This window comes from Saccopteryx leptura, chromosome 1 (genome assembly GCF_036850995.1).
Source record: "Saccopteryx leptura isolate mSacLep1 chromosome 1, mSacLep1_pri_phased_curated, whole genome shotgun sequence".
Taxonomy (NCBI): Eukaryota; Metazoa; Chordata; class Mammalia; order Chiroptera; family Emballonuridae; genus Saccopteryx; species Saccopteryx leptura.
Window position 1 is genome coordinate 8,568,002 of NC_089503.1, and position 27,252 is coordinate 8,595,253.

Consider the following 27,252-nt stretch of genomic DNA (forward strand, 5'->3'; position numbering starts at 1 on the left):
CAGACACGCACACTGTATTTGCTGCATTTCCCTCCAACGTGTGTCCCTGTTGGACCTGGCACTGGAGAAGGGCCACATTGGAGAAGGGTGGGAGACTATTCAGGGAAGTGTCTTGAGGTGGTGGGTCCCAATTGCATCAGATAGTCTGAACCTTGGACCTTGTGGGGGGACATCCTTGTAGCTGGGGGGAGGGGCAAGGAGGTGCAGCAGTTGCCTGATGACCTTTACTGCCCTTGATGGGTAAAGGTGGCTCAGGGACCTGGGGGTGGGGACAGGAGACAAATACTATTACATTTTTCCTAAGCCCTGCTCTCTCCCCACCCCTTCTCACACCCATCTATAAGGGACTGAGAGACAGTCTGTGAATCACTACACCTGCCTGTCTGTTCACCTATGCCCTGTCCCTGGCTGGATAAACATGTGTGTGTAGGCTGCAGGGAGAGGAACCATGGGGGATGGGTGGAGCAGTGGGCTGTGGGGTCAGAGAGGCGATTTCACATCCACAGGCCCTGACTCAGCAGTTCCCATTCTCTGACTCCTCTGGTGGCCATGGTGGGGCCAGCCTGAGGGTCTTTCCAAGGTCAGAGTGGGTCCCAGGTCTGAGCTCTGGCCCAGGGATCTCTTCCTGACCCCTTAGGAAATGCCACCTGCAGCCTGGGTCTCCCTGTCTTCCCATCACAGGCTGGGGAAGGAGACCTCTGGTAGTTGGGTGTCCTCACTCATCTATTCGGTAATTGACCACTCTGTGCCAAATGCCTCGGGGGGTAGAGGGTCCGTGGGCAGGTCCTCTGTGTGCACCTGTTCCCCTGGGTGTGTATTTGACTCTGAGTGTGTAGGCACCTGTATGCACAAGTTTGTGTATGTTCCTTGGCAAGCATGTGCTTCCTGTGGGTTTCTTGCCATGGTGGGTAAATTCTGCAGCTGTCCCTGTGTATTGCTTTGGGAGTGCCTGTGTGCACATGGATAAGTGTGCATGGCTGTGAGTGTGCCCTGTATTAGCAGTCGAATTGAGTTTTCCTGCATGTTCCTCTAGCTAAGGCAGCACCAACTACCACTGGCTGTGAGAGTCACAGACCCTGCAACAGCGATCAGGATCCTTGAATGAGCTGGCTGCATGGTCTGGTTCACACACACACACACACACACACACACACACACACAAACACACTCACACTGCTTCATTCAGAAGCCCACCGTCCAGCATTGTGACACACACGAGGTGCCAGGTCCACCTTTCATTGGCTGACTGAGTGAAGGGTTGTCCCATCCTTCCCATACTAATACACACGCACAGTGATGCAGACGCCCTGACAGGGCAGAACTTCACCCCGCACCACACTTGCTCTGAAACTCACACTGTTGTCAGTTGCTCTTCAGGGCAGTGTGTGCAGTTGCATTCCTGCCCTCAAACCTATCCTTGGGATTCCAAGCACGACTGGGAATCAGGCTTCGAACTCTTGGATTCCCATGAGGCAGGGCTGGGACACTCCAAGCCCCTAGGTGTAACCAGCTCCCCTCCCTGCCTTTTCTTCCCCCACCGCCTTCGTCCTTATCCCAGCAAAGATACTCCCTCCTCAGTTCTAGGGTCATCCAGAGAACCCTCGAGCGGTGGGAGGCGGAGGCCAGGTTAGGGACTGGAAATAGCCCCTAACAGCCGCGGGCAGGGTTCCCCTTCCCTCGTCTCCTTGTTAGTCCGGACCCGGCCCCGGACATAGCCAGCAGAGGGCGCTGCGGTCCGGGCCCCATATTGGTCCCGTTTGCTGGGTACCCCAAGTCGGGGCCTACAGCCTTCCCTTCCGCTCGTCCCAGCTCTGGGCACTGCCACATGGGCCCCCGGCTGGGGGATGGGAGACCCGAGGACCCAATCCAATGAGCGAGAGGCTAAGCGCCTGGGTTTCCAGGAAAGGCATTGTTGCTGGGTTGGGGGAGTCTACCTGTTTGGGGCCCAGGCGCCAGGGCTAAAGACTGCGAGAGGCGAGGAACGGATGCCCCGGCCCGGACGCCTGGGTCCTTCTCAGGGGAGGGAGGTGGGCCTGTGGAGCCGCCGGACTGGCGGTTTTCCCGCCTTTGCATTGGCTGCGTCACTCGTCCTTTAGCGCAGTCTAGTCCAATGCGCGCGTCTGGGGGGCGGGCGCTGGTGCTGATGCTGCCGTCAGTCGGTGTTGCAGGGATGCGGCGGCGGGAGCAGCCGCCCTGACTCGCAGAGAATCCGCCTCCGAGCGGCACCGCGGCGGGGCGGGCGGGGACGCGGCGGGGAGCGAGCGAGGCGCGAGGCAGCCGACACCGCCAGCCCCGGGTCTGTCACCCACCGGAGACAGGGCGGCTCCGGGGCGCAGATCCCCACCCTCCAGTTCCTGGAGCCCCCAGAACCAGGTACGGGCGGTTGGGGGGGCTGCGGCGGAGACGGGCGGGGGGCGGGAGCCGATCCCGAGAGGGGAGCGACCGGGGGGCGGGGGAAGCAAGGAGGATGGATTGGGGGGCGGGGGCGCTGCCGCGCTGAGAGGGCTGGCTGGGTGACAGAGGGGAGGCTGAGCGCCGGGGTGGGGGTCGGAGCCTCCCTGTGGAAGGGCCCTGGCCCTGAGCTGGGGGAATGGAGGTGGACGGAGGGATGGGGGGGAAGGAGGGCTGTGAGAGAGGCTCCGAAGAGGAGGGGTCCCCGGTCTGTGCTAGCCCCTGGAAGCAGTGCTCGGCCGGAGGGACTGGGGAGCTGCTGTGCTCTGAAGGGTCTGCAGGGGAGAAAGCAGCGAGGAACGGGGCTTGGTGGCGGGAGGAGAGGGCGCTGGCGAGGGGAAGAGAGGAGTGGAGAGGTGAGGAGCAGGGGCCAGGCCGAGGGCTCGTGCTGGGGGGCCCCACTGAAGACCAGGCGGTACTGGGGGATGGGAGCCAAGGAGAGGAGGTTATCGGGAGGGAGAAGAGGGGAAGGTGCCAAGGCGTTTGAGGCAGAGATGGGTCTGAGCTGGGGGAGAGCTGGGGGAGATGGGGGGCCTGAGGGAGAGGAGCAGAAGCTTGTGGGGGAATGCTGGGGGTGATGAGAGAGGGAAACTGGGAATCAGTAGGAGGGGGCTGTGCTGGGTGGGACTGCACTGGGGCGGTGACAGGGTTATGGTCAGAGAGTGCTGCAGGGAGAGGAAGCTGCGGGGCCCTGGGCTGGCTTCCCGCCCCCAAAGAGAAAGGGACCTTTTCTCAAGTGCCAGCCTCCTTCCCCGACTGTAGTAGACACCTGCCCTGGGTTCTTTGGGCTGGGGTAGGAACCCTTAAATCTTGATGGCCCTAGCAAGCAAAATTGGCTTTAGGGAGGCTGTTGTCTTCTTTACTCTCAATCCCCACTCGAGTCCTGGGTGAGGGTCTTTAGTGCTTGACTGAACCAGCAAGGTTTGGGAGGGGGCTGTTGCTTGGTGCCTGGAGGTGAAGGGGGAAGCTGTTCAGTTCTGGAGTGATGGAATCAATTTCAGGGGGTGGGTCTTGGGTCTCCAGTCTTCTTGACTGCTTTGGGGGCTTCTGTACACCTTTGGTTTTGTATGTGTTGGGGGTGGGGTTGGGGGCGGCGAGGACCTTCCATTCATTCCTGCCCCTCCCTCTTGTCCACCTTCCCAGTTTCTGGGTATGCCTTTTGGGAATGGGTGGACTTTACCGCTTTGCATTCTCTATCTTCTGCCAGAGGAGTAGAAAGAAAGAAGGGAGGTCAGCTGGTCTGTTAACCAGGATGCTTCCTGTTTGCAGACTGCCTTCTGCCACTCAGGTCCCTAACTCCTCCAAGGGATGCTGGCCTCTGAGGCTGGGCTGAGTCTTGCTTGGGGTAGGGGAGAAGAGTCTGGCAGGGGGTTCCTTCATTCCTGCTAGAGGAGGTGTTCTCAGACCCATCTTGTCCTCAGATCCACAGGGGCGGATGGGACTGACAGGCTGGCAGAGGCCGGCGGTCACTCAGTGGGTGGCTGGGGAGTCCTCTCCAGGAGCTCAGGCCTCTTCCGGCTTCTTGGCCTGGGCTGAATCCACACTCTGGATCCCTGAGGGAGGGCTGGGTTCTGGAGGGGTTGTTGGGGACCTACCTCTGTTCCCTCCAGACACTGTCTCTACCCAGGTCCAGCTGCTCCCTCCCACCTGCCTTTGCCAGTGACATAGACAACTTGATGCTGATACATATACTCTGTGGCACCCACCCAGACACACCTACATAGACACACATACCTGTGTATACAATATACCTCCTGACAGCACACTACCTACACTCCTCGCCCAGAGAGAATGCCCCTCACCGCCTCAGAGAACTCCTCCAGGCACCTGCTGTCATGTACACGCTACACACATGGTCCAGACAGACCCCTGGAGCCCCAACAGGGCACCATCAGCCCTCACAGTCTCCATCCAACCATCCACCTCCCCTGGTTCCTACAGTCATCCAGGCATACCTGTAGTCTTCCATACACTCCTCCACTGCCTGGGAAACACCCTCCCCTTCAGGACACCCACCCACGCACACCCCCAGATACATCAACACCTCCCACCCACTCGTGCTCATAACACACGTCATTAAGTACCATGTTCTTGCCTGATCCCAAGCACTTTGCCCCAGGCCTTTGTGTGTGCACGTGTGTGAGCACACTGCACACACTCGTGCATACTAATAGTCCCTTTAAACCTCGGCTTCCTGCCTAAGCTTCTCTCTCACTTTCACTCTCTCTCTCTCTCCCTTGCTCTCATATCTTTGTAGCCTCAGAAAGCCCCCAAACCCCAGGCTCTCCTGCCCCTCCTGACCACAGTCCCTCCGCTAGTCCAGCTCTCAGCCACCCCTGGTCTTCCATGGAACCTTCCCATTTCTAGGCACTCCCTCCCAGCACTCACACTCCCCCTTACCCTTGGGGCCCTGCCCCTGGCTGGTGCTGGCCATGCTGTTCATTCATTCTGAGCTCCGAGCCCAACCCCTATGGGGACATCCTGACTGTCTTACATGCAACCAACCCTGCTGCTCCGTCTGTGGGGGTGCTCCCTGCCTGGCCCTGTCCACACTGGCAGGCCTGTGGGCTCTCAGAGGCTCATTCAACAAATAATCTAGCATGGGCTAGGCACCTTATTGTCATTCACAAAGCCACCATTTAACACGTGAGGTAGGATGAGAGCGAGGCCCCACAGGCTCAGCTCTGTCTTTCTGCGGTTGTGGGCCTCAGTTTCCTCATCTGTAAAATGAGGGTCCTCATACCTACCTCACGGGGTTCTTTCAAGGACAAGATAGGATGATTATGGCAATGATCAGAGTAACAACTGTATTTACCGTAGCCCTGCTGTGAGCCTGGCTCTGTGCTCAGCGCTCTGGGAACTTTGCTGGGTCTGATGCATTTGTCAGGCACACAGTGAGCCCCCTGTAAATAGCAACTGTCTGCATCATTATTGTCATAACCTTCCACACAGACCTGTCATAAATAGCATACTTTCGGGCACCTCACGCTTACTCAGAAGGCTGCCCCCGGAAGCCATCTGTCCCCTCTGCGTGGCTGGGGTGTACCCGCCCAGGTTGGAATCCCTGAGCTGTGCACAGCACAGTGGTAGGCACAGGGGTGGGCTTGCTCTTCCCACTGCCTACCTCCCAGCTCTAGGCAACTGTGCTTTGCCCCCACTCCACCGCCACCGAGTCACTCAGTTGTACCCGGGTCCCCAGCCCACCGAACCATCTTCTCAGCCCCACACACCTGGCAGCAGCATTGTCATGCGCACCTCAAGCTGCCACCTCTTGTACCCAGCCCCCTCGTGCCTCTCTCCATGGACACAGACCTGCTCAGGAGGACGCATGAGCCCAGCTCGTGCTGCTGGGCAACTCCCATACCCTTCAGACCCATTCCTCCGCTCTCCCACCTTCCTGGGCAGGAGGAGGTGTCCAGTAGATTGGAGAAGGGCCAGGGTAGGGGGGGAGGGGGAGAAATGAGCTGCACTTAGGTCCTAGCTCTTCCACTTCCAAGCTGTCTGACCTTAGAGGGGGGTTCCTTCTTCTCTGCACATGTCAGTTTCACCATCTGTAGAAGGGGGCAGTGATAAGACCTGCCTTGTTACTTTCCTCACTGGGCCCCGGTGAGAATCAAAGGAAACAGGAGACACATGGAGTTTTGCAAACTGTAAAATGCTGAGAGAAGGAGTTTTAATAGTAATCACTAATACAACACATACTTTCCCACGTTAGTCTATGCTAGCCACTGTTCTAATTGCTTTACATATGTTCACTCTTAATTTTGACACCACCACCATTACCTCTATTTTACACATAAGGAACTGAAGCCCAGAGGACTTGCCCAAGGTCACACAGCTCCAGTGTCGGTGCCTCTAATCACTGCACTATCTCATTCTGCCCATTGCCGAGGTGTGGCTGGATGTGGACATGCATGAAGTCTTTTTTTTTGGTCTCTTCTAGGTCATGGGGGCTGGAAGGAGGCAGCAGGAAGGGGAGGTGGGAACTGTTTGCAGCCTGCCAACCCTGGCTAAGGTTTTAGGGAGGAGAGGGAACCCTCCAAAAAAAAACACATTCTGTGACTGGAAGGGATCTCAGGGCTCAAATAGTTTGATGTCCCCCTTCCATATGACTCAGGAGCCCCGTCTTGAGCATCTCTGAGCAGTAGTCATCCTGTCTCAGCTCACCCGCCTCCACAGATGGGGAACTCACCATCCCCCGGAGGCAGCCTCCTCTACTGCGGGATGCTTCGGATTGCCAGCAAGTTTCTCTTTATCTCGAGCCAAAACCTCCCTCCTCATAACAGGCACTTCTCCCACCTGTCCACGGGCTGCCTTCTGGGGCCACCAGAATGTGTGTAAACCCAGCTCTTCCTCCCTGGCGCCTGGGGGAGGCCCCTGCTGTCACACTCCCAGCTGGCATGAGAGGGAGCTGGCGAGAGAAGAGGACAGCCAGAGAGAGGCTGGCATTCCCATGGCTGGAGGTGTGTGTGTGTGTGTGTGTGTGTGTGAGAGAGAGAGAGAGAGAGAGAGAGAGAGAGAGAGAGAGAGAGAGGTGGTGTAGATGTGACTAGAGAAAGGGCTGAGTGAATGCTGGAGAAGACCCTGGCTAAGGGCTTTGATGACCTCGCCCCTGGAATCCATTGCTCTACATCTATTTGCTCGGTTTGCCTGGTGACACGGGGGCTAAGGCCTTTGGGAAGATGGCAAGGCCCACAAATGAAGGATGAAACAGCAGGCACAGTGCAAAGCATCTAGAATGGAAGCCCAGTGGCCTTGGTTGTAGTTGGACTCTGCTGTGTGATGCTGGGCAGTCAATGTCCCTCTCTGAGACTCCGTTTCCACCTAAAAAAAAAAAGAAGGAGAAGAGAGGGATGTATTCCATTAGCTGTGAGGTCTGTGTATTTCAGCCCTAGGGGCAAACTCAGAGTCTGGGCCATCTGCAGAGGGCAGTGGCACCCCGTGAAGGCCGGATCAGAGAAGGGTGGGCTCGGAGCCTGACGCTGCCCTGTGGCCCGTGGCCAGTGCAGGGTACGAGTACAGCCACCCCTTACTTGTAATCGAACTTGAGCAAATGAATTCATCATTCTAAGCATAGGCTTCTTGTTTGTAAGACTGAGGTGGCACAGCTACCTCCTGGAACTGGAGAATCAAATGCACTGGTGGTCCAGCCTGTACCTGACTCCCAGTGGGGAGCCCAAAAGTCACAGCCCAGGTGCCACAGTGGCGCTGGCCTGGCCGTGGGAAGATGAGGAGGAGGTTGTCAGCTGAGGAGGACCCAGAAGTAGTCTAGGGGAGGACTCAGCGGGGAAAAGAGCAGGACAAGGCCCTGAGAGCAGCCGAGTCACCCCCCTTCCCCAGCACCCAGTGCCGCCGGCTCAAGGCTGCTGGGTCCATCTGGGGCAGGGGGCGCTGGGAGCTGACTGGGTCCAGAGTCCCAGATTACATTGGAGAGGTCGGTTCCCCGGGGCCAGCAGTGGCTGGTGGTGTGCACGGCAGTGACGTCAGTCAGCAGGCTGGGTATCCCGAGGCTGCTCTGGCCAGTCCAGTGCTCGTGCACTGGCAGTGGGCACTGAACAAGAGTGGATCAACTCTGTGGGAGCAGGGGGCCTCCATGGCATTGCATGAGCCTGGGGGGCCTTACACAATGCCAGGGGACACTGTCTACTTGATATAATTGTGCAAGGCAATGGTTCTGGTCACGGCCACAGGGAGATCTGAGGCCAGATGCTGTGTGTACGAGGAGTGGAAGAAGGATGGGGCGTCCTAGCTTAGAAGGCAGCCCCTGTGTCCTAGGAGGAAGGGTCACTGAAGGCTGGGTCAGTGGAAGCTTGGGCCTGGGGCGGGAAGGCTGAAGGGAGGGGAAAGAACAGTAAAGAACAGGTGTCCTGGGAGCCATAGGGTGGGCTGGGTGGAAAGCACCCAGCTGTCCGCTTGGCTCATATTCCTCTTGGGACAGTCTCTGCCTAGCCAGCCTGAAGCTGCCCCAGTGGTATCTGGGTCCCTGGAGAGAGGACCCAGGTAGGCTAGGGCTTCTTCCCGGCCAGCCCTGCAGCCCCTGGGCCCCTGGCACTGGGCCAGGCTGGCCTGCACTGCAGAGCTCGGGCTGTGGGGAGAATGAGTAATGAGCTCTGAGGGGCTGCAGTCCCAGACCCTGGCCTCGCCCCTCCCGGTAGGCACCCAGAAGTTCAGCCTCTGTCCCCATAGCTGGCTCCCAGACACGTGCCTGTGCATAGCACACCCTTCCGTCCCACACTGTCCCTCCACATCTTGGCACACACACAGACCATTGGAGTCACCCCTTCCTAGACTTTCAGTGAATTTGCTGCCATCACCTGCCCAATCAGGGGACATTCTTTCTGGTTCTCAGGCCTCGACTTCCCAGTCTCTGGAGGCCTCTCCACCATCCTTCACTCTATTGGCCCTCTGCCAACTTCCTGAACGAGGGCACCCTGCCCCTAGGCTTTCAGCAAGCACCCCTCTGCCCTCTCTCTAGCAGGCAAGGATGTATGACAGAGGCACTGGGCTGGGGAGCAGGGCAGGGTAACTAAAATCCCCTCCCTCTCCTGAGCTGAGGGGTGACAGGACAGCGGCACAAAATCCTATTCCTTCTGCCAGTGGAAATCAATAGCTAATTAATTCCTACCCCAAAATAGTGTCAGGAGACGGGGGCTGGGAGAGAGGCTGAGAGAGGCCAGACTGAGACTGAGACCCCAGCAGGGGAGGGAGAGAGGGTGCCGCCAGGGGCTGTGCATCTGCTGGGGGTCACTGGCTGGCCCTTCCGGAGAACAGGAGCGTGGCCTTTCCCTCCCCAAGCCTGCGGTCTCCCTCCCGTGCCCTGGGCTGGAGTGGGAGTGTGTGTGCGCGGGGGTAAAGGCGTCAATCAGGCTGGGAGCAGGTGCTGCATTTAATTTGATTGGCTAATTAGCCCGCTCATGTTAATTATCCCCATTACCCAATGAGGAGAGGCAGTGGCAAAGCTATATATAACCCCATAGTGTTTAGAGGGAGAGGGGCTGCTGCCTGGATTGCCTCTGCCTCTGTCTGGGAAGGGGCAGCCCTTGGAGGGGTACTTGAGTCCCTCTTGGAGTCTGTAGGATTGGGGGCTTCCGTCAGAAGGAGCCAGAGGGAAGGACCTGTGAACTGGGCTTTGAGGGTCTATTGGAGATGGCTCTCTAAACACTATCACCAGCCTCCTGAGGACTTCTCTACCCCATCTTCCTTCTACACACGCCACTTCAACCGTCCCTGCCCTCCCCTTCACTATGGAGTTTTAGGGAGTCCCTAGCTTTCTCTCTCTTCCTTCATACACCAGCTACTCCCACATAGCTCTTTATTATTCTTTTTTAATTAATTGACTGATTAGAGAGAGAAAAGCATTGACTTGTTGTTTCATTCATTCATGCATTTATTGGTATGTGCCCTGACCTGGGATCGAACCCACAACCTCGGCACATCAGGATGATGCTCCAATCAACTGAGTACCTGGCCAACACCCACATAGCGCTTTGACTCCTCACCACACCCCTCCAGCGTCCTCCCTCTTCAAGTCACCCCTCTCCTCTTCTTTTGCTTTCCATCTCTCTGAGCTACACCTGCGGCTGTCCTGCCCTTTGTCCTTCCTGGAGACAGACAGATGTGGATCTAAGTTTCAGTTCCCTGCTGACTTGTTGTGTGACCTTGGGCAAGTCCCTAGACTTCGCTGTGTGGGCTTCCCCAATGGTCAATGGGAATAATGGGACCTTTCAGATTGATGAAGTAAAATGCCATTTATAAAAATGCCCAGCATCCAGGGTCTTGACAAATGCAGTTTGAATTTGGAATTTAATTTTATCTGTCTTCTCTCTCCTTTTCTCCCCATTAGGCAGCCTTGCTCCTCCATTACTCTTCCGTCTCTGTCACTTTTCATGCAATCCTTCTTTCACTTCTTCTTTCAATCTTTCCATGTCTTTTACTAAACTCTGGCCCCTCCCCTGCTTCTCTCTCAGACTTCTCCCCACCTCCTTCCCTTCCTCCCTCCCCCAAATAAAATCAATGCAATATTCAGGAGGGTTGTTGGATATAAATAATTACGACTTGGAGTTTAACGAGATGCAAATTCCCCTCCCCTGCGTGGGGTATAAATTGCTCTCTGACAGCCCGTTACAAGGGTAATCATTTCAGAAAGGCAATTTTATGCAAATGAGCCTGCCTCCTGGTGGCTCCCCCAGCCCTGGATGGGGAGGAGGGGTGAAACTGAGAGGTGAAGAGAACCCAGGTATTGGGCCAGGTCTGAGGCTGAGGACTAGGAGCTGGAGGTTGAGGGTGGCAGGCATTTAGGTTCGGGAAGGATCCACGCGGGTGAGCAGTGGGGTTGAGGCCCAGAAAAGGGTGAGTGTGGTTGGGGTGGAGGGTTGGGGAGTGGAGGAAAGAAGTCAGATGCCTGTGTCCTTGCATGGAGGGAGAAGGCGTGGGGCCTGGATGCCTTGGTCCTGTCTGGCTTCTCTCCCTTACCCCTTTTCCAGCCAGGTTACTCTGTGATACCATTGATGAATTGACATTTAATTAATCCCAATGAATTATTTAGCAACTTCATTATCCAGCATCAGGGGCTGATGAGAGAGAGCCTTGGCTGGGGTGGGAGCCATGCTTAGGGGTTGGGTGGGCTCAGAGGGGAAGGGGTTGAGGTCACCAGCTGTAGGAGCTGACCCTGGTCCTGACGGCAGGCGAGGGTGAAGGCATCTGGGTTGGGCCCCTACTGGACTCTACCGTGTTACCTGTCCACGTCTTAAACCAAAAATGTCCCGAGGGAGTGCCATCTCTCTCCCCTCAAGTGTTGAGCTCCGGCATTCCCATCCACGGCGGTTTCTCTGGCTCTCCAGGTCAGGGCGGCTCCTCAAGTCCTAGAGGGAAACTGCTGGGCTCTTGCTGGTTATGAGGGGGGATCTGGACACCGACAGCTTCCCCTCCTCAGAGCCCCTCGTTAACCTTTTCCTCTCTCTTTTCCTGCAGGCATCCCTCCCCCATCTTTCGTCGGAGCCCGCAGCGGGGGAGGGGCGCCTCCGCGGTGGCTCGGAGAAGCCGGCACTTGGGCCTCCGCGCGCCTCGCCTCGGGGCCAGGCCCATGGCACTGTGAGCCGGCGAGGGAGCCCCGCTCGGTGCGGAGGGCGCCCGGCCCCCTCCCCGCCCCATGCGCCCGCGGCTCTGAAGCCTGAGCGGGGCCGGGGGCCGGGTGGGGCCGGGCCCGCCGGAGGCATGGCGCCCGGGATCCCGTGGCGGCCGCCGTCGCCGCCGCTGTTGCTGCTGCTGCTGCTGCTGGCGGCGGGCGCGGGCGGCCTGGAGTTCGGCGGCGGCCCGGGGCAGTGGGCTCGCTACGCACGCTGGGCGGGCGCGGCGAGCAGCGGGGAGCTCAGCTTCAGCCTTCGCACCAACGCCACGCGCGCGCTGCTGCTCTACCTGGACGACGGCGGTGACTGCGACTTCCTGGAGCTGCTGTTGGTGGATGGGCGCCTGCGGCTGCGCTTCACGCTGTCGTGCGCTGAGCCGGCCACGCTGCAGCTGGACACGCCAGTGGCCGACGACCGCTGGCACATGGTACTGCTGACCCGCGACGCGCGCCGCACGGCGCTGGCGGTGGACGGCGAGGCCCGAGCCGCAGAGGTGCGCTCGAAGCGGCGCGAGATGCAGGTGGCCAGCGACCTGTTCGTGGGCGGCATCCCGCCCGACGTGCGCCTCTCGGCGCTCACGCTCAGCACGGTCAAGTACGAGCCGCCCTTCCGCGGCCTCCTGGCTAATCTGAAATTGGGCGAGCGGCCACCCGCGCTGCTGGGCAGCCAGGGCCTGCGCGGCGCCGCCGCCGACCCGCTGTGCGCGCCCACGCGCAACCCCTGCGCCAACGGCGGCCTCTGCACGGTGCTGGCCCCCGGGGAGGTGGGCTGCGACTGCAGCCACACGGGCTTCGGCGGCAAGTTCTGCAGTGAAGGTGAGCCCCGGGAGCCACCGCGGGGCGCCTGGGTGTGGGAGGGAGGGGCTGGAGGTCTTTGGGGTCAGGTCCTGTGAATGTGCGCCACCACGCGAGGGTCGTGAGGCCTGTCCCGTGTGGGACGCGTGTCGGGGCAGCGCACATGTGGATGGCTCGTGAGCGCTGGAGGCAGGTTAGGGTGGGCGTGGCCTTCGAGGGCTTAGCTCCCCCCACTCCAGAGGATCCTTTGGCTACATGTGGGTAGGCGTGTGTAGTCAGGTCCTGGCGAGAGGGTGAAGGTCTGACCCCTGAGGGCCTGTGGATTGGGCCAGAGAGGGGACATGAGGCGCCTCAGACACTTGTGGCTGTGATCTGTGTGGGCGTGGCCTACTAGAGCAGTGGGCGTGGCCTTGTGGGCGGGAGTCTGGGGGCGTAAGGTTGGAAGCCGGTGCGGGAGTCCTGCATACAGTTAGTGGGTAGGGTCTGTATGGCTAGGCCACGTAGGACTGTGAGGGCAAACCGCTAGGCTGGGGCGCGCGGGGCGGGTGCTGCTGGCTGCTGACTGCAGTCTGTGGCCATAGGCGAGTGAAGGGCGGGAAGGACCGCCTCTGAGGACCCCCTGAGATAGGTGGGTCAAGGCCTAGGCGTGAGGGCTGTGTGCGTGGGGAGGACGGCACGAAGGCGCGTGAGGGCGAGTGGGGATGGCGAGGCTGTGACTGCACGCTCCCGGAGGGCGGGACCCCAGCCTTTCTTATTTCCAGAATCCGCAGAGCGCCTTCGGGAGGCGTCTGAGGCTTCTCGACTAGGAGTTAAGGGATTTGTTAAAGGGCAAAAAGTGGCTAGGCTCTCCCAGATGAGAGAGAGCCAGGGAGGAAGTGGAAGCTTCTGTTTCAAACATCCAGTCTTTACCAGCCTGGGCTTCGGAAGGGAGACTAGTCGTCTGGAGAGGGGTTGGTAGGACGCTGGAGGGTGGGATCGAATGTGGAAGAGGGGCTCCAAAGGGAGGGAGGGAGAGGTTCTGCCAGCAACCCAGCTGCACCAGGCAGAGAGGGGCGAAGTGAGAGGATCAGTGGGGGGTCGCACCTGGCCTGGGGTGGGCTGTGGTTTTGGTGGGGCTGGGGGAAGGAGGCAGTTTTAGGCACCTATTGTACTCTGGTTGGGGAGTGGGAGAGTTTCCCCATCTCCCTCACCCCAGGTCAGAGGCCGCTGTTCTCTGCAGACATGTGCGAACAGAAATGCTTTCCTCTCCCTGGAAGCTGTGAGCCACTCAGCAGTTGTGTGTGCCTTCCCGGAGAGGTAGTCTTTGGGGAGTGTGTGCCTATGCACAGGTGTGCCCCAATCTAGTGTGGCCCTGGGACTGCTCTGGGGATGGGTGTCCTCGTGGCTGGCACTATGTGGACAGCCATAGGAGGAGCTGACTCTGCCCGTGTGGCCTTGGGTTTAGGAAATCTGTACTGTGCACAGGAGTTTGATAAGGTGTTTTGGATTGCTTTTGTGTGGTTATTTGGGCAAGGTTGGGGAATAGATCTTCAGAAACTGTGTATTAAGTTAACCTGATGCCTTCTCGCCTTTTCCCTACGGAGTTCAGATGCTCCCTAAACTGTGAAATTGTGTATCTGTGTGTTTGCCTGCCTGCAAAGACCTGTGAGTCTGGCAGTGTGTATATGTGTGAATGAGACTGTTTGAATAGTAACGTTTACAGATTGAAATCTAGTGCCCAGTAGAGTGAGGAGTACTCAGAGTAAGGGCATGTGCTCATGTGTACGTACCCATGTGCGTGTATTAATGCGAGGCCTTGGTAAGACACCTAGACTCCATGAGGGATTTCTCTTTCTATGACCTTTCTTTTTTTTTTTTTTTTTTTTTTTTTTAAATAAATTTTTATTTGAATGGGGTGACATCAATAAATCAGGGTACATACATTCAAAGAAAACATTTCCAGGTTATCTTGTCATTTAGTTCTGTTGCATACCCATCACCCGAAGCGAGATCATCCTCCGCCACCCTCCATCCAGTTCTCTCTGTACCCCTCCCCCTCCCCCTCTCCCTCCTTCCCTCCCCCCACCTTCTTTCTATGACCTTTCTATGATTCTGTGGTCCCCGTGACATCTCTCATTCAAGCCTTCCTAAAAAGATAGGATGAACCATCCTTCTAACTTGATGGAAGGGAAATTTGAGCCAGAGAGAAGTACGTAATTGGTCCATAGTCTCACTGTGTAGAATTGGGCCTGGGTGTATGAAAAATGCAGCCGGAAGCACCCTGGTCAGACAGAGCACTGTATTCATTCCCTGAAAGGATTAATTGGCCAGAGGCTCCCAGTGAGCCAAAGTGTGTGCTTCTGAATGGGATTGTGTGGTTGTGTGTCTGAGATATGCTCGAGTGCCTGTGTTGAGAGGGACTGTTTTGTGTATCACATGAATATGTGCTGGATATATATCAGAGGTGTCATCTGTGTTGGAGCTGTGAGAGGTGGCTATGTATATGACCCATTGTATGTATGTAGCATGTTTATAGTATCTGTTGAGGGTGTCGTGCTTTGTCTGTGATAAAAAGGCAAGGATATTCATCTCTATTCCCTGCACCTAATATAGTACCAGTCACTTAGTGGGTGTTTGATACAGATTTGTGGAATGAATGGATATTAATATGTATTTGAGAAATTAAAGGCTTGGGGTAAGGCTGGATATGCATATGAAAATATGCATGTGCATATTTTCAGATACATGTTGTGGGTGGGCTGGGGGTTGTAAACACTGATTGCATCTGGAGATTACAGGCCCAGTGACAGCTCTGATTCTCCTTCCCATCCCATAATCACATTCCCTCTCCTTATATTTTTGTTTCTGATTTTCTGGGCAGCTTTTGTAATACCCTGTGCTCATTACACTTCCACTAGTACATTTTCACCTAGCCAAGGAGGAATGAAATGGGCTCCCAGCCTTGGCTATTGGGGTTAAAGGAGGAAGACTTCAAGGAAGCAGCCCTGGGTCCTGATCTCCAAGACAGATCTTAGGGTCAGAGGCCACAAGCTTCCCTGGAAGTTACAGTTACTTCATTATTATCTGCTTTCAGTGATTCTTAAGTTTTTCTGAGATTAAGGATGTTATTTTTAATTTTTATTTATTTATTTTTGTATTTTTCCAAAGTGGGAAGTGGGGGGCAGGGGGAGGCCGACAGACAAACTCCCGCATGTGCCTGACCGGGATCCACCCGGCATGTCCACCAGGGGGTGATGTTCTTCCCATCTGGGGCGTTGCTCTGTTGCAACTGGAGCCATTCTAGCGCCTGAGGTGGAGGCCATGGAGCCATCCTCAGTGCCCAGGCCAACTTTGCTCTATTGGAGCCTTGGCTGTGGGAGGGGAAGAGAGAGATAGAGAGAAAGGAGGGGGAAGGGTGGAGAAGCAGATGGGCGCTTCTCCTGTGTGCCCTGACTGGCAATCGAACCTGGGACTTCCACACACTGGGCTGATGCTCTACTACTGAGCCAACTGGCCAGAGCCAAAGGATGTTTTTAAAGCCAGTAATTCACAAGTATCCTTTTCCAAATAGTAGTTATTTTTATATCTGTTTATTGTGAAAATAGATGACTCAAAGCTACTATAAATTCAGGAAAGCTTTTAGATGACTGGTGTTATATTTGCTATTGTGGTTAATCCAGTATACATGGGAAAAAATGGTTTTAGCTTTATATGCAAGACATACCGACCTGCCTTCAGGTATCTGGTGTGCATATGGATTTGTGGACCCTTTGGAACCCTCCCTCCTCCCCTCCTTCCCAGGTCTGGCCCTACCCATTGAGTGAGAATCTCCATGTTAGGAAATTTTCTTTTTTCCTCTGGGGTGTCTGGCTGCATGTAGTTGAAGACAGAGCTAAGTATGAACAACTGAGTGTGTGGGCCTGCTGCTGATTATCCGCCAGAGCTGGGCTGGAGTAGACCGGAATTCTGTCGTGGTTTGTATGCGAACTCTTCCTCATGTCACTCCTGTGCATAGAGAAAGGGCTGAAAGGTGATCCAGGAAGAAGGGTGTGCAGGTGTGTGGGAGACCGCCAGAGGAGTGGGGCTGCAGAGGGATGGGACAGTGTTCTTCTATGTGTACCTTGCTTGGGACAAAAATATGGCCCTGGCCGGTTGGCTCAGCGGTAGAGCGTCGGCCTGGCGTGCGGGGGACCCAGGTTCGATTCCCGGCCAGGGCACACAGGAGAAGCGCCCATTTGCTTCTCCACCTCCCCTCCTTCCTCTCTGTCTCTCTCTTCCCCTCCCGCAGCCAAGGCTCCATTGGAGCAAAAGATGGCCCGGGCGCTGGGGATGGCTCCTTGGCCTCTGCCCCAGGCGCTAGAGTGGCTCTGGTCGCGGCAGAGCGACGCCCTGGAGGGGCAGAGCATCGCCCCCTGGTGGGCAGAGCGTTGCCCCTGGTGGGCGTGCCGGGTGGATCCCGGTCGGTCGGGCGCATGCGGGAGTCTGTCTGACTGTCTCTCCCTGTTTCCAGCTTCAGAAAAATACAAAAAAAAAAAAATATATATATATATATATATATGAAACTAGTGGTAAAGTGCATGTTGCCAGTAAGGTAGAGACATGTGTCTTGTGTGTGTGTGTTTGTAAGTTTGTTAGTGATTTTATTCAACAGGGAGTTTTCAAGGCCTCCTTTGTGATAGGCCTTGTGTTCAGAGATGATAAGATGCTGCTCCAGGAGTTGACTGTTTAATTGGGGAAGCAGATAAAAAAACCAGTTCAGGCCCTGGCCGGGTAGCTTAGTCGGTTAGAGCACTGTCCTGAAACAATAAGGTTGTGTGTTCGATCCCCGGTCAGGACACACACAGGAAGCAACTAGTGAACATACAATTAAGTGGAACAACAAATGAATGCTTCCCTCTTTCTCTATCTCTTTCCCCCTCTCCCTTTCTCTCTCTATTTCTTTAAAATTAATCAATAAAAGAACTAAAACAAAACAACAACAACAAAAACCAGCCCATTGTGTGGTTAAGAGAGCAGCTCCTGCAGCCAGACAGCCTGGGCGGTGACCTGAGACTGAAACTCTCCCTGCCCTGGTTTCCTTATCTGTAAAATGGGGACAGTTATAGTACCTATGTTATAGATTTGTTGTGAGAGTTAAATTAGCTCATTTTTGTGAAGTGCTCAGAATAGTGTCTAGCACATAGAAAATGCTAATAAACAACAGCAAAAGAACAATGCAAAGTAGTGTAATATACACCGCAAGGAATGCAGAGAGACAGTATGGCTTAGTGACTAACCATAGACTCCCGAGCCTGAGATGGGGATTCAAGTCTGACTTCTGTCCTCACTATCGGCCTGTGACATTAGATGAGTGCCTAACTTTCAGATTAATTTACCTAAATGGGGATAAGCAGGCACACCATCCCAGGTGTGTTATGGGAATTAAATGAGTGTGTGGTACATAATAAGCGGTGAATAAATGGTAGTTACTATTGTATTATAGGCAGAAGTGCGCTTGGGGTTTTGAAGAAGGGGAGAGCTTAAAAGTCTGGAGGGTCGGTAATAAAAAGCATGCTATTTAAGATTGGCCTTGTGCATTGACTAGTAAGCTTGATTTAGGGCAGGTCGCTCCAAGCAAAGGAACCTGTAAGGACAAAGGCACGGAAGGGGTGAAATGTAGTCATGTCTGTAGAGGGGCCCCAAACTGCACAGGGAAAATGGTGGAAACTAAAGTAGAAGAAGCCGATTGAGACCAAGTCTTGGAGTTTTGACTTAAGTCATTCAGCTAACATTTATTGGATGCTGACTGTCTATAGAGTACTGGCAGATGGAGCCACAAAAGGCTTTTGAGCAGGTGTATGAATAAAAAGAGATGTTTTGGAAGCTGGGAGTGAGGTGTAGAATGGATGAAAGGGGGCAGAGTTATGCCGTAGGTCAGTCAGTCGGGAGGTAGTTCAGGAAAGAGATACCGAGGCCCCACCCCTCGGTTGTCTTGGGGAGCGGCAAGGCAGGGTGGTGGCCGCTGTCTGGGCAGCGGGGCGCAGTGGCTGGGAGACACTGCTGAGGCTGGAGCTGTGGGCAGGAGGCGGGAAGGGGCAGAGAGGGTGAGATTTCAGGTTGCTGTGGCTGAGAGGGTGGTGGATGGGTGCAAGGAAAAGGGGAGTCAGGAGGGGGGCAGGTTTGGCCACAGATCATGTGTGTGTCGAGTTGTGACACCACTTGGTATTGCTAGACAGAAGTATCCAGACGGCAAGCCCCACAGCTTTGAATTGAAGGTGGGGCCCCCGATGGAGACCTGGGAGCCTCGCACTTGGAGAGCTAGTATTTCAAGCTCCGGAATCGGATGAGGTGGCCAAGGAGAAGGAAAAAGACTTCAGCCCGGCCTGTAGTTGTGCAGTGGGTAGAGCGTCGACCTGGAACGCTGAGGTTGCTGGTTCGAAACCCCAGGCTTGCCCAGTCAAGGCACATGTGAAAAGCAACTACTACTTGATGCTTCCTGCTCCTCCCCGCGCCGCCTTCCGCTCTCTCTCCTCTATCTAAAATCAATAAATAAAATCTAAAAAAAAAGAAGAAATAAAGAAAGACTTCAGAGGAGCATCCAGTTGGGAGGAGGAGGGAGAGGCACAGCTGCGGCAGCAAAGGAGCAGAGCAGAAAGAGAATCAGATCCCACAGTCAAGGACAGAAGGCATGGGCCGCGGCAGCTAGCGAGCATTTGCTGGGCGCCTGGCATGTTCTATCTCATTTCGTCCTTGCGACAAGCACCTGAGATGAAAGAGCCGGAATCTGAACCCTGAGCTGACTCCGGGACCCGTGGCCCCCACCTCTGTCCATGCTGCCTCCGCAACAGAGTGGTCGGTCAGCTGTGCCCATGGGTCACCTGTAGCTTGGGGACAGTGTTTGATCAGAAGCCAGGAACTACCCCAAGTCTCTCAGACCACAGCCGCTCCTGTACGCTGGTATGGGATGAGGGTGTCCCTGTGTTTGTTGGTCAGCTGTCCCAGCACTGACAGAGGGCAGTGGACATCCATCAGGAAACTCTCGGTAGTCTGAGCCCTGGAGGAAGAACTCACTCTGGAAAGCAGGGCTTTCCCCCCATTAAAATACACAGCTCACTAACATTTAAAACATTCCGATGGAAATCTTTCTCTATGTTGCACACCTCCGTGCCTCCGTAAGCATAATATTTGGAATGTGGTTTCACCTTTTCTGGATGACTCAGGGTGTCATTCCCCTTGGGTACCACGTTGCGTTGTTCCCCCTTTGAGGGCTGTCCCTGCCGGCAATGATGCTTGACTGCTGGACGTTTGAATTCTTATATTAGCTTTTTCTAGTTTGCTCACCTCTGCCTTAGGAGGAGTTGTCAGATAACGACTCATGTCCATCACTCTCTGTGTGTGAACTTGGAAACCAGCATCCCCCAGCCTGTTAGGTTGTGTGTCACTAACAGTAAGTGGAGTCTGAGTAGGGTCTGAGAGGCTCTCCTGTGAAGAAATAACAGTTTTCATGCCTAACTGTTATGATGTGGGCTTTGCCTTCTCAGAACCTTTTCTTTTGTTCTAGTCTTCATCACTGTCCTCAATAATGCACCTGCTGGAATCACAAATTTATGTTAGGCAAGACAATTCTTGTGCCCTCTGGTGGGGCAGTCACAACCTATGTGTGTGCAAATTGAGTAAATGAGATCATGTTTGTGGAATCACTGTCAGCTCTAACATCCGATACCTGCGGTCCTGACAGTTTCTGTGGTTGGAACTGGCTCCGAGGAAAATGGGACCAAGTGCTCAAAAGAATGATACAGGGAGCGATGGCTGTAAGACCTCGGAGATGATGTAGATGTTCCCAAGAAAGCCTCCTGTGGCAGAATGGCTCAGAGCATGGGCTGCCCGTGTTTGAATCCCAGCTTTGCTACTTGCTAGCTGTGCGAACTTGGGCAGTGTGTTTAATCACATTGTTCTCCCATGTCCCACTCTGTAACGTGGAGGTTACAATGTTGTTTAAGGGCTAAATGAGTTAATGTATGGAAATTCTTTACAATGTGCTAGGCACTATTCTAAGTGATCAATACATGCTAGCATGATTATTACTCCTGGTAGTCAGGGAAAGCTTCAAGGGGTAGGTGAGGTGGAACTCGGCTGGATCTTGAATGGTGACTGAAAGAGATTTGTGAAGGTGGAAAGCAAAAGACAGGAAAACAGCTTAAATGAGGAGTCTAGTGGACCAGGCAGGGGATGTGAGTAGAGTGTCTCAGGGGTGGGTGAGGAGACCAAAATATTTGTGCTTTTCATTGGAAGTTTTAAAGCTAGACAGATTTGGGTTCAGATTTTGACTGTCCCTCATGAATAGCATGATCTTGGAAAAGTTTCTTTCACTTTCTGAGCCTTGGTTTCCACATCTCTACAAGAGAATGATAAATATCCATCCATCAGGGGATGGTGGTGAGGAAATGATACAGTGCATGGAAAGAGTCAGGCACACTTGACTCATTATGTGCTTTTTATTATTCATTCAACAAACACAGTAATCCCTTTTCCTGTGCCAGGAACTGTGCAAACAGCTGGATAGAGAGAGATGAATGAGATATTGTTCTTGTTCTTGGATATCTCACAGTCCAGTCAGGAAGCAGAGATGGAAACACAATCGCAAGACTGATCCGATAAGTGAAATAATAACACAATGTACATACCGAGAGCTGGCACAGAAGAGGGGTGGATGGCTTGCGCTGCCTGGGAGGTCACTTCAGAGCACAGACAAAGCTATCCTGAGCTGGTCTTACAGCAAGAGTTGACTTCTTCAGGCTTGCCGAGGATGAGAAGAGTGCGGATGGGGAAGGGCGTTTCAGGCTGAGGGAATAGTGTGTGCAGAAACACGGCATGTCAGGGAAATGGGAAGAAATCTTGTGTGGCGGGAGCCTGGATTGTTTGCGGAAAAAAAGGTGGGAGAGAGGCATGGTCAAACTTGAATGGACTTTCTGGAGAAGATTGATCCCGTAGGCACGAGAAACCATGAAAAGTTTTAAGCACCATTTGGCGGTGCTTGGACTATGAGTTAGTTGCAGGGTGAGAAGACTGGCTATAGAAGCCCTGGCCGGGTAGCTCAGTTGGTTAGAGCATTGTCCCAATATTGCAAGGTTGTGGGTTTGATCCTGGTTAGGGCCCATACAGGGATCAACCGATGCATGCATAAATAAGTGGAATAAAAAATTGATGTTTCTCTCCCTCTTTTTTCACCTCTCTCTAAAATCAATCAATAAAAAAAAATTTAAAATATTGGCTGTAGGGGGTGAGTGTTTAAGAGGCTTTCTTTCTGAGGAGAGGGTCTGGTCAGGCTCTAGCCTGGGGGCTGTGCTGATAGTGATGGAGGGGTGGAAAGAGTTTCTAGGAGCTTAGTTTAGTTTTTAAGGTTTTAGAAGGTGGAACTGATGGACCTGGTGATTGGCGTGAAAGCGGAGCAGGGCTGATTTCTGGGTGCCCAACCTGGTCAGGGAATGCAGGCAGGGAACAGGCTGGGCGGGGAAGGGGTTCCGAGGCCCAGCTCCCACACAGGCACGTGGAGGTGAGAAGCCCAGGAGGCACTCAGGCCAGGCTTTTCCGGAGGCAGGTGGATATATAGGTCAAGAGGACAGAAGGAGGGTTTGTGCCAGAGCCACTGAAAACTCCTGAGTGTGTGCACACGTGCGTGTGTTGTGTGCCTGTGGATCACAGCAGTATGTGGTCAGGTGTGTCTGGTACCTGTGCCAAGAGAGCCAAGCTGGGGATGGGCAGGGAGACCAATCAGCAGGAGTCTAATGCAGGGGGGGGGGTGAGGGTGAGGGCTATGGTGACCTAGGAGTGCAGGGGACAAAGGCCGAGGTGCTTCGATGCTCCTGGGAAAATATCCTTTTCTATCCAAAGGAGGTGAGTCATCCCACTGAGTTGCCGCAGGCTGCTGTGAGGCTGCCGTGCCCAGCACGTGTCTGAGGGTCTGCACGCTGCACACAGCACACTAGTGGACTCTCAGGAGCCCGGCGGAGTGCGAGTCCCCTAGTGGGGGCTCAGGAAGTGTTGGCTGAAGGCAGTGCCTTTGCCGAACGGAGGGAAATGGGCACTCCCTTACGGTCTGGGATATCGCGCATGGTGTTAGTGGAAGTTTGGGTGGCAGAGAGTCGCCCAAGTCACTGCTGAGCGGACAGGTGAGGATGCAGGGCTGGCATCCAGGGGGTGGCTGGGGCTGCAAATACAGTTTTGGGGGGGATTCCTAAGCCATAAAAGTGATCTATCACCGAGGAGGACTAGAGAAGAGAGAGGAATGTGGCGGGTGGGGGACTGACCCTGGAGGGACCCGGGGTGGCAGGGGAGGGACACAGGTGAATCAGCAGCAAGCAGAGAGCCACAGAGGAGGCGAAACCAATAAGTCCCGAGGTGCCTCCTCTCAGAAGCTAGGAGAGGGAGGACTTGTACGGGCAGCAGACCAAACTTGGTTGTTTCGCTTTTCTGAGCATAGCATGACCCAGGGCGGTGGCGCAGGGCAGTACCTTTTGCAATACCCCCCGTGTCGGATGACCTAGAGGTCACCATGCCTCCTAGTTTGTGCCGGTGCTGGAGGGATGGTTGTGCTGACTGACCAGGGCCTTTGCACACTGGGGCTGAAGGGGCCTGGTGTAGGGCTCTTTATGAGAGGTCTTCCCAGGGCCTCTTCCATTAGCCAGGCCCCACAATGTACTGTGATTCGGTTTGGGGGAATGCAGCTGTCAGGTGAAAGAAGCTGTGTTGTATGGAAGTGTGTAAGGCTTCTTCTCTATGGAGGCTTGTGTGTGTAGGGTTAGGAAATGGGGCGAGCCAGCTAGGCAGAGGGGAAGGGAACTGTGCGCCTCGCAGGGCGTGTGGGGTGGTGGTGTATGCATCTGATGTTGTGCATTAGATCACTGCGGGTATTGGTTCTGCATTCAGCCTGTGTGTGTATTATGGGGGTGGCATAAGTTATGATAAATGACAGTATGTGTTTCTGGAGTAGAGATAAACTCCTAAGAGCGAATGAGCAAATAACACAAAATGAGGTTGGAGGTAGGAGGAGACAGTGTGTGCGCTTGCAGGGCTAAATATGTACCGAACAGCTGTTTGTGTGTTTGCGTGCGTATCCTGGGGCGCGCGTGCGCACGCATGTGTGTGTGTGTCTCCCCACGGGGTCTGTGTATTCGCAGGCTGTGCTGCTTCTCTTCCTGCCTGTCGCTTCTCTACAGGCTCCCAGGAGGTGGGCATGTCAGCAGTGACTGGGGGGTGACTTGGTCCTCTTACAAAGCAGGCCAGAGCCCCCGCCTGCTGCGGGAATTGTAGCTTAGTTGAAGAAACTGCCTCCGTCCTCTCTTCCTTCCATCTTCTCTCGGCTCATTTGGCAAGCCGCAGGGCCAGGCCCAGGCGGTCCCCACAAGGGGAGGGTGGATTGCCCAAAGGCTGTGCTGTGACCGAGGGGTGGACCTAGTTTGGCCCACTGACTATTGACCCCCTGCCACCCCTAAAGTGGCCCGCCCAGCCTGGGAGCCCTTTGCCTCACTCAGGTGTTAAGAAGAAGGCATTTATCATAGATCGCAAAGCCAGAGCCAGAAGGGGCCTCAGAAATGATCTGATCCCCCCCTCTCACTTTTGCAGAAGGGGGACTGGGGCTCGGAGAGGTTCAGTGGCTGGGATGGGAGACACACAGCACTTTGAGGCAGAACTGTGTTTTCTGATTTGCATACCCATGACTTTTCTCCCCTGGGTGGGTGGCGGGTAGGGGGCAGGTGGGTCCTGGGTGCAGAGGCTTTGGACGTGAGCTGTGTGAGAGATCATACCTGTCTCTGGGTCAGTAAGTGCCTATGTGTGTCAGTGTGTCACTGAGCATGGGTGTCTCTGGAGTCCCCCTCTGTCTCAGAGACGCATGGGCATGCCGGTGAAGAGAGGGCCCGGGGATGTCAGGGTGCCCGACTGCTGCTCTTGGCTCTGCCTCCCATTCTCCATGTGACCTTGAGTGGTAACTTCCCTGTCCTGGGCCTCAGTTTCCTGAAATGCAGTCTGAGGCCTGGGGCCTCACGGGCTGTGACCCTGTGTGGGAGGCACCGACTCGGGAAACACCTCAGTCTCCGTCTCGCCTCCAGCAGAGCCCTCCAGCTTGGGTGACTTGTGTCAGCACCTGGGTGGGCATGGGGACCTTGTACCTATCACTGTCCTTGGAGCCTGTTGTAGGTATCCTCGCTAACAGCCCTCCTTTTTCTCTCTCTCTCTCTGCCTCACCCCTTCCTGCACCTCGCTGGCCTGCAGAGGAGCACCCTATGGAAGGTGAGTGATGCCTTTTGGTCACTGGAGTGGCGGATCAGTGGCTGTGGGGTCCTAGTGAGGGGGTGTTGTGGCCACCTAAGGGCTCCCTCCCCTGCCCACACCTGGGGGAAGGGTGTCTGGCATCCTCTTGGCAGCCTCGGTCCCACCCTGGCTTATTCCCTCTTCCCTGGTTTGCCGGAGAGAACTGCCAGGCAGAGGGCAAGCCCTTCCTCGCCCATCTTCACCGCCAGCCTGTCGACTGGCATTTCTTCTCCTTCCTTAGGGAGGAGACAGGGACTGTGAGGAGAGGGATGGCCTAGGGGAGTCTGACGTGCCCAGAAGTGAGTCAGGAGACACTGTTCTGCCCAGCCCAGCTGAGGAAGCTTAGAGAAGCCCCGCGGCAGGGGCTGGGAGCCGTGCGTGGTCGACGGACTCGGCTCTGGGGTCTGGAGAGCGTGGGCAGAGGCTGAGTCAGGGAGTGTGGGAAGGTGGCAGCTCCTCTGGTCTGGCGGACACTTGCAGCAGGCCCCTGTCCCCTGGTCTGGCGGACTCTTGCAGCAGGCCCCTGTCCCCTGTCCCACGGGCTGGCAGGTGGGGGTAGTCTCCTTCCACCTTCAGCCCAGGCCAAGGGCAAGGGTGGGGAGCATCCTTCGGGGAGATCCTCTCTGTGGAGTCTCTCTCCATTCTCTCCCTGTCTTCTCTTTCTCTTGCCTTTTCTCTCTCTCTGGTTTTTCTCTAGGGCTCTGTCCCTGGATCTCTGTCTTTGTCTCTGGTTTCTCCCCTGGCTCCCTTTGGGTTCCTGTCATTCTCTGAACCTCCCCTTCGCTGTGGTTTCCCCTCTTTCTCTTCTTCCTCTGGGGTAGACTGGGTCAGGGGCAGGGAAGACTGGGTTGGATGGTCCAGACTCGGAGGCTGGGTTGCAGGTGAGCTCACGCGGCCGCCTCGGAGAAGGCAGGCAGCAAGGTGGCTAGGAGATGGGCCCCGTTACCAAACCTGCCCCGCGTTCTCTTCCCGGAGAAGCAAGTGGGAGTGGGTGGGACACAGAGAGCCCTGGGCTGGCAGCTGCCTGGGCCTGGGCCCTGCCCTGGGAGGAGCCAGGCAGAGCAGGAGTCCTGGGAGAGAAGGGAGGGACTCTTGGCCTGAGTGCGGGGCTGGAATCCATTTTTCCTGGTGTTGTCTAGAGTTTGACTGGTCTCTCTGGTTGATGTCTCTTCTCTGTGGATGCCCTCAGGCCCCCTGGTCCTAATGTGCAGGCACCCATGGGTGTGTGGATGTGTGTGTGTGTCTGTGTGCACACGTGCATACAGCTCTGCTGCTTTGTTGTGTTGCACGGCTGTACACACCTGCTGTGCGTATGCGTCTGAGTGTTTGTGGGGGGCGGTGCCTCCATCGCGTGTCTTCTGCGGTGTGGTCCACAGCTCGGTGCCTCTGTAGGAGTGTCTGCATCGGTGTCTGCATCTGTCCTGTCTGTGTCTGCCTCTCCGGGTGTCAGTGTTTACCTCTGTACAAGTGAGCGAGAGTCTCGTGTGTCTGGGTGGACGCAGCCTTCTGAGGGCTGGAGATAAGATTTAGTGCTGATGTGACTTTTACTTGCTCTTGATGTCATGTCTCCTCCGGAACAAAGGGAGAGATGAAGGGAGGAAGAGAGGGGGAAAAGGGAGGAGGAGAAAGGCTTGGGGGGAGGGGAGGGGGCAGCTACTCAGGAGGAAGGGGAGGGGGCAGGTAAGGAGCAGTGGGAAGAGGAAGGACACTCGTGGAGGGCGGGACAAAGACTGAAATGGGGAGGGAAACAGCCGGGCCCCTAAAGTAAGCAGGGGTCTGCTGGGGAGAGAAGTACCTGGAGCTGGGCCGGGGGAGAGGAGGGAACAGTTCTTTCAAGCAAGCAGGGTAGGCAGGGGCAGGAAGGAAGCTGGGCTTCGGAGACTAGTGGGGAAAGAGACTGGTGACGTGGCCTTGTCGTTTCTTGGGGGTGGCATGGTGATCTGCTGGTTCGGATGTGACCCTGTGTGTGCCTGCATGTCAGTGGCTGCACAGGACTGTGTGTCTGAGGGTATGTAACTGTGAGTGTATGATGCGATGTTTCTGTGTGTCTCTCTGTGACATGTCTGCTTGTGTGTTTCAATCTTGTCCCCTCTAACCAGCTCCCTTCTTTCGATGCTGGTCCTCTTGGGATTTTGGAAGGAGAGGAAGGGAGTGAGGCTGCCAGTGGTTTGGCAGGCTGTGGTTTCGGGGGGTGGGCAGGGCCTCCTTTGTGGCACTTGCTCTGGACTCCGCGGTTCCCCCTTCCGACGCGAGTCCTCCGGGCCTTCACCCTCTTTTCTTGCCCCGATGCTGTGTCTCAGGCCTAGCTTTCTCCCAGGAGCACAGCCATCCTGCTCCCCAGTCCCCTGCGGAGCATCTCCTTTAGAGGGGGGTCCCTGCTGCCCCACCTCCTTTCCCTCCAGCCTCTTGTAGCAGAGAGAAGGCCCAGAAGCAGCCAGATAAAGTACCCTAGGAGAGGACCCTTGGTAATGCCATCCATCACTGCCAGCCTCTTCTTCAGTGGTGGGAGGAGGGGCCGATGCCACAGGTAGACATGGGGCAGGATGTGCGGAGGGGAAGCTGGGAACGAGAGGAGAGCGGAGATTTCAGGGCCTGGGGGGAGGTAGGCTTCCGGG

General features: G+C 55.4%; 1 protein-coding gene across 24 annotated transcripts in view; it reads left to right on the forward strand.

The window, feature by feature from the left end:
• Positions 1 to 2,208: 2,208 nt before the first annotated feature.
• NRXN2 (neurexin 2) overlaps positions 2,209 to 27,252 on the forward strand; it is a 115,962-nt gene continuing 90,918 nt past the window's right edge. For all 24 annotated transcript variants that reach the window (XM_066359160.1, XM_066359301.1, XM_066359253.1 and 21 more), the window contains exons 1-3: positions 2,209 to 2,373; positions 11,422 to 12,391; positions 24,599 to 24,616. In XM_066359160.1, coding sequence (XP_066215257.1) covers positions 11,665 to 12,391; positions 24,599 to 24,616 — 745 coding nt within the window. In that variant the 5' untranslated portion in view covers positions 2,209 to 2,373; positions 11,422 to 11,664. The remainder of the gene's footprint in view (positions 2,374 to 11,421; positions 12,392 to 24,598; positions 24,617 to 27,252) is intronic.